Raw genomic sequence first — 6000 nt, forward strand, 5'->3', positions numbered from 1 at the left:
CAGATATTTGAAAATACACAGATGGCTGTTAGAATTTCATTTTACATTGCCAGATATTTGGGAATTGGATACAAAACAAGAAAACACTAATCACCTGCTTCCCCACCCATTCCTGTTCTCTCTTCTCCCCAACTCTGTTTCCTACCTTAGACTTCCACTCACAGGCTTTCTTCACATTTTATCTCTACCATATGACAGGGCAGCTGCTAGTACTCCCTCTCCTTTCAGCACCTGTCCTCAAAACACTGTCCCCCCAAAATCAAGCTGTAGTATTTGGTGATTCTCCTGAACCTCTCTCTCCCTCCACCCCTCAGTCTCTCTCATTTTTTTTCTGCCACAACTTTCATGGAGACAGCTGTGCAAATTTTAAAATAATTGTTTTTCTGCTCATCATCATTACGTGACAGAATCCACTGAATAGTAAATAATTATCTTCCAGCAAATTGCCAGATCAAACGAACTGATCAACGTGGACTGCCAGAAACTTTCCCCCCTCCAAAAAAGAAGCCCTGTAGGCACCATTCATGCACTTAAGTGGGAAACAAAAGCAGTGGGATTTTCACACAGCGACGCAGATACACCTTAATCAACCAAGACAAAAAAGAAAAGAAAGAAATTTGGCTCTACCTGCAGTTGTAGGTCCGGATCTCTTTGTTGTCTCGTTTGCACTTGATTGCCACGAAGATCATAGTGATAAAGAGGATGCCAGCAATTGAGCCCAGGGCAATAATGAAAATCAGAGACAAGTTCACTGAACTCATTGACTCCTGAGCGTCCAGAGCAGGGGACAGGTAGATTAGGATGAGCGCAGAAGCGGACAGAGACGTCTTGCCGTGATCGTGGGCCACCACAATAAGTTCATAGGAAGGCTTAGAGCTCTCGCTGAAGGTGCGAGTGGTTCTGACCTCCCCGTTGGCCTGGTCTATTTCAAAGAAGCCGCGATCTCCCTCTGTCATGTCGTAGGTGACCCGGCCGTTCTCGCCCTCGTCGTAGTCGTCTGCTTTAAGGACAGTCACCAGATAGCCTATGCCGGAGTTGCGGGGAATGTAGACTTCAGCAGTGCCATTGATCAGTGGTGGGGCCGTGATGACTGGGGTATTGTCATTGACATCGAGAATGATGACCCGAACCGTGGCGTTGCTCTGCAGGGAGGGCAGACCGCCGTCCTTGGCCAGAACCTTGAATTCGAATGCCTTGGTCTGCTCGTGGTTGAAGGACCGCAAGGCGTAGATGTCGCCAGAGTTGGGGTTGATAGAGACGTAGGTAAAGACAGGCATGTCCCTTACTTGCGATGGCACTATCTGGTAGGAGACACTGCCATTGAGACCCAAATCGGGATCTCGGGCAGAAACAGAGAGAAGATAGGCGCCGGGCGTGTTGTTCTCCTGCACAATTACCTGGTAATAGGGCTTGGAGAAGTGCGGGTGGTTGTCGTTCTCATCCGTGATGCGCACAGTAAAGGACTTGGCAGTCTGCAGCATGGGCACTCCGCCATCGCGCGCCTGGATTGTGAGGTTGTACTGGTCATGCTGCTCTCGATCCAGCCGTCCGTCCACCAGGATAGTAGAGAAGCTCTCGTACTCTTGCAGCCGAAAGGGCACATTGCCCAGCAAACGGCACTGCACACGCCCATTGAGGCCAGAATCTCGATCAGACACCCTCACCAATGCAATCACGTAGCCCGGGGGGGCGCTCTCGCTCACCTCCACGAGCTCGCTGTTGACCGACAGCAGGTTGATGACCGGTGGGTTGTCGTTGGTGTCCAGAACACTGACAGTGACCTTGCAGTGTGCTGGGATAGAGTTGGGCCCCAGGTCCTTGGCCTGCACGTCCAGTTCATACACATGGCCCTCTTCATAGTCTAGGGCACCAGTGACCGTGACGAGGCCACTGTGGGGGTCAATCTGGAAGAGCTCACGAGTGCGGTCATTAACGTAGCCATAGAAGGAGTAGACCACCTGGCCATTGGTGCCCTCATCTGGGTCGCTGGCATTGAGGCGGATGACGGGTGTGTTTGGAGGCGAGTTCTCTGGCACACTCACCGCGTAGGTGGACTCGCCAAATACTGGGTTGTTGTCATTGGAGTCAGTCACCTTGATGCTGAGGCCAACAGTGCCCAGGTGCGGAGGGTCGCCTCCATCAAGAGCAGTGATTCGAAAGCTGTAGTGCGACTGTGTCTCACGGTCCAGGCTCTTCTCTACCACGAGTTCAGCAAAGCGTGAGCCATCGCCTCGCGTCTTGATCTCCAGGCCGAACAGCTCATTAGGTGTGAGCTCGTACGTCTGCACACTGAAACTGCCAGAATCCGGGTCGTAGGCGCTGTCCAGAGGGATGCGTGTGCCAGGGCTGGCTGCCTCTGAGATCTCCAGCTCTATCTGTGCTGCAGGGAAGCTGGGCGCATTGTCATTCAAGTCTTTGATCTCCACTTTAATCACGCATATCTCCATTGAGCTGGACATGACTTCCAGAGAGATGATGCATTTGGGGCTCTGGCGGCACAGCAGGTCGCGGTCGATCTTCTGCTTGGTCACCAAAAGGCCGGAGCTGGGATTGATGTCCACCAGGTGCGGAGCCGAGTTGGACACCACACGGAAAGCAGAGGCTTGCCGTGGGTCCAGCGCAAAGCCTGCTTCGCGGGCGTCCTTGGCCACGTTGGCGATCACCGTCCCGGCACGCTGCTCCTCTTCTACTGAGTACTTCAGGTTAATGAGGGCGGCCGCCTGAGTCCACAGGACAGCCAACAGCAGCAGCACCGGCAGCAGGAGTGACTCCATGGCTGCACGGGCCTCTGCCTGGCCTCGCCTTTCCACACCCCTCCGAGGCCGACGCCGCCGGCGCTCCAGCTTCCCAGGGTCTCTGGCTGCCTGTTGCTCGCACCCCGGGGCCCCGGAGGCCAGGGGAAGAGTCCCACCCGGGGCAGCCCCGCAGCGCGGGGGGAATACTCGCACCAGCTCCAACGCTGAGGTTTCGGTGGACTCAGCGGGGACTCGCTGGGGACCTGGGGGCTCCGGGTGGCCGAGATAGCGCCGCGCAGCCCGGAGCCCCCTTCCTGCAGCCTGGCTACTCAGTGTTCCCCCTTCAGAGTTAACCCGGCGCAACTGACCGCAGCAGCGCAGGGCTGCGGGGCGGATGGCCTCAGAGCAGCTCGGTTGACTCTCCGCTGAGTCCGAACTGCACTTGGGGCGAAGGCGGGGAAGACAGTGAGAGTGCAGCCTCACAGGCACTGCCCTGCCGGCCGCAACGCAACAGCGCTGAGGCTGGCTAGCGCGTTGTCTGCGCACCTGGCATGCGCAAGGACTTCGCCGCAGCGCTCCTGGATTACTGCGGGGAGGGGACCCGCCTGAAACGCGTCCTTTGGGGTCTGAGGGGGCCACACTGGCCTTTTACAGAATGGTTGGAAAGAAAGGGAGGTCGCAGGTGGGAGTTTGAGCTGCTGTCAAGCGCTTCAGGCGCCTGAGTATCTGGCTGAGTCGGGTGTCAGTATCAGGGCCAGCAATGGAAGGGGGAGGGGAGAGAGGCAGCCCAGACGAAAGCACGCTTCCTCCAGCTGAGGTTGGTTTCGCAAGGCTTGGGGGATGCGTCTGTCCACGGTCTGAGGTGGGTTCAGAGTCCCCACCACAGAGCAGCTGGACTGCGTGCCTTTGAGTGTCAGAAATCAAAGTTAGTAACATAGCCCGACCCTCCACATCAAGTTTGTAAAATCCGGGCTTTCGCAGTTTGTCCAAGAAAATCAAAGTACTGGTCTTTCCAAAGGCCTGAGGGGGAGGCGGGAAATGGGAAGGAGAAAAAGGGAATGAACAACAGTACCGGCCGGAGAGGCGGGGCCGCTGCCGCGGTTACCGGGGGCTTCTCTTCCTCCCTGGGTCTAGGGCTGGGGTGTTGCTCCAACAAGGGTTGCTGCCGCAGAAGAAAGCCCTCCTAGCTCAGTCGCATGTCGCTGGGGTCCTCCTGAGCAGCTGCTATAGTAGACGATTGTGTCTTAGACAAAGTTTACTTGCAGGAGCGTCTTGATTCCATCTTCTGGGAGAGGCGCTGGCCACCTTGCTTCAGGCTCCCTCCCTCTCCAGCGCTTTTGCACTTGGGTGGTCTGTCTCGCTCTCTCTTTCTGTCTCAGGTAGTGTATGAATGAGTGGGGAGAGAGAGAGTGAGTGTGTGGTTTGGGCAGTGTGAGTGTGGAGTGTGAGCAAGCAGGGATGGGAGGTTTAGGATCTTGGATGAATCCGCTCAGACAGAATGCCAAGGAGAGCAATGCGCCAAGGGCCCGCGTAGGGCTAAGGACTTGGGTGCCAGTGCCCCCTGGGTAAGCCGGGCTTGGTGCTCCGGAGCTTTGCTGTGATCTGCGCCCACTTGTCTGTCTCCCCAATGAGCCAGCCGCCGCCGCTACTGCTGCTGCTGCTACCCCTCGCGATGCCGCAAACTACTGGCGGTGGAGTCTGTGGAGAGCAGTAGAAAGCCGAAGCCTGCAGAGCCCGGCTACGCCAGGCTCTGACCAATCAGCGCACTGCCTAGCGAGCTCCGGGAATTGGGGCGGGGCTAAGGTGCAAGGGGGAGGGGGGCGGGGCCAGCTGGAAACTTACACAGTGGTTGGACCAAGTGGTACCCTGGCTGGCAGAGCCCAGGCAGGAGTCTTGGAAGGCCTGGTGGGTTAGCCTGGTAGGGGCCAGGGGGCAAGGTGGAGCGGGGCGTGCTACCGCTGCCGCTGAACCATCCCAGGAATCACAAGCGTCTTCTGTACAGATTGCAGGAGAAATAAGAGGATTTGATTCTCTCCGTGTTTTTATCTCCGTCACATATCTTCATATCTTGAATATCATACTCATATTTTCTCTCTCCCTCCCTCCCTCTCCCTTCCCCCGTTTCCTTTTCTCCCTCTTTGTCTCGGTGTCCTAGGTTTGTGCATTTCCCTGTTTTTCTTTCTTCTCCTTCTTGGGTTATTGAAGAAAAAAAAGGAAAGAGAAAGCTCCCTCAAAGGCGGTCCGTCCTCCCGCTTTTGGCCGGTGAGTCTTCAACTGAGAATCACGGCAGTCATCTTCCTGGACCGTCAACCACATCCCTTCTTCCTGGGAATACACAGCACTTCCCCCACCCACCTCAGCAGGACCTCTGGCCCGGTTCGGTTTGCTTTTGTCTGTCAGTTGTTAATCAGATACTATCGGTGTTACAGAGACAGAACCGCGGAGAGGGCTTCACACATTTCGTTAACCCTCACTCCACCCTGGGAGAATTTAGCTCCATATAAATAAACTGTATGTTTGAGAGGAGCTGGTAGAGCCGATGTTCCCGAGCCACACCAGTAGAGCTCAGAGCCCGGAGGGAGCTGCGGGTCTGGGCGCTGTCTGCGTAGGTCGCCCGCAGCTGGAGTTGGCATGGGTGTGCGTGGTGCCTCAGCCTTCCTGCGGGGCCTCAGTCTCAAGGGGCTGCCAGCTCCGCTTAGGAGGTGGTGGTGGGGGCGGCAACGGCAGGGTTTGCCAGTGCTGGGAAGCAGGAGGCCTGCGTGGCTCAGCTGATATCAAACTGCTCGCCTTTGGTACCGAAGGCGCTCTGGAGACAGACGGGGATTCCTCCCCGCCCGGTTCTTCCGCTCTTAATTAAGGCTGCTGGCGGGAAAAATTAAAAAACACCTGGTTGAACAAATTGTTTCCTTGTTTTTTAGATTGAGGGTGGAGGAGACCAGCTTCTGAATTCGCTTCTTAAAAGAGTAAACTTCCCTTAGATGTGACTCGCCTCATATATTTGGGACTCTTCCTTGAGCAAATTCATAATTAACACAGCGACATTGTCCCAAATCTGTGGGCTTAAAATGAGACTCACTTTGCCCTTAAAAAATAAACAAGAAAAGGAAAAGGGCACTTGGACACATTATACGTTTTCTCAAAACTGCCGTCTTCTTACAGATGCTTTAAAAAAAATTCTCCGTTCAAGAGGAGCTACTTTAGAGCCTTTACCTTGGCGCGGGTAGGGAAAGAGAGATTATTTCGGGAATGAGGTTGAGACCCCTTG

At 55.3% G+C, this 6000-nt stretch overlaps 1 protein-coding gene across 3 annotated transcripts in view; it reads right to left on the bottom strand.

The window, feature by feature from the left end:
- Nucleotides 1–2774, bottom strand: part of PCDH19 (protocadherin 19) — a 256797-nt gene extending 254023 nt beyond the window's left edge. For all 3 annotated transcript variants that reach the window (XM_037136319.2, XM_037136318.2, XM_037136317.2), the window contains exon 1: nt 628–2774. In XM_037136319.2, coding sequence (XP_036992214.2) covers nt 628–2774 — 2147 coding nt within the window. The remainder of the gene's footprint in view (nt 1–627) is intronic.
- Nucleotides 2775–6000: the final 3226 nt, after the last annotated feature.

Source organism: Artibeus jamaicensis, unplaced genomic scaffold (genome assembly GCF_021234435.1).
Source record: "Artibeus jamaicensis isolate MK-2021 breed Jamaican fruit bat unplaced genomic scaffold, CSHL_Jam_final scaffold_461, whole genome shotgun sequence".
NCBI classification, from domain to species: Eukaryota; Metazoa; Chordata; class Mammalia; order Chiroptera; family Phyllostomidae; genus Artibeus; species Artibeus jamaicensis.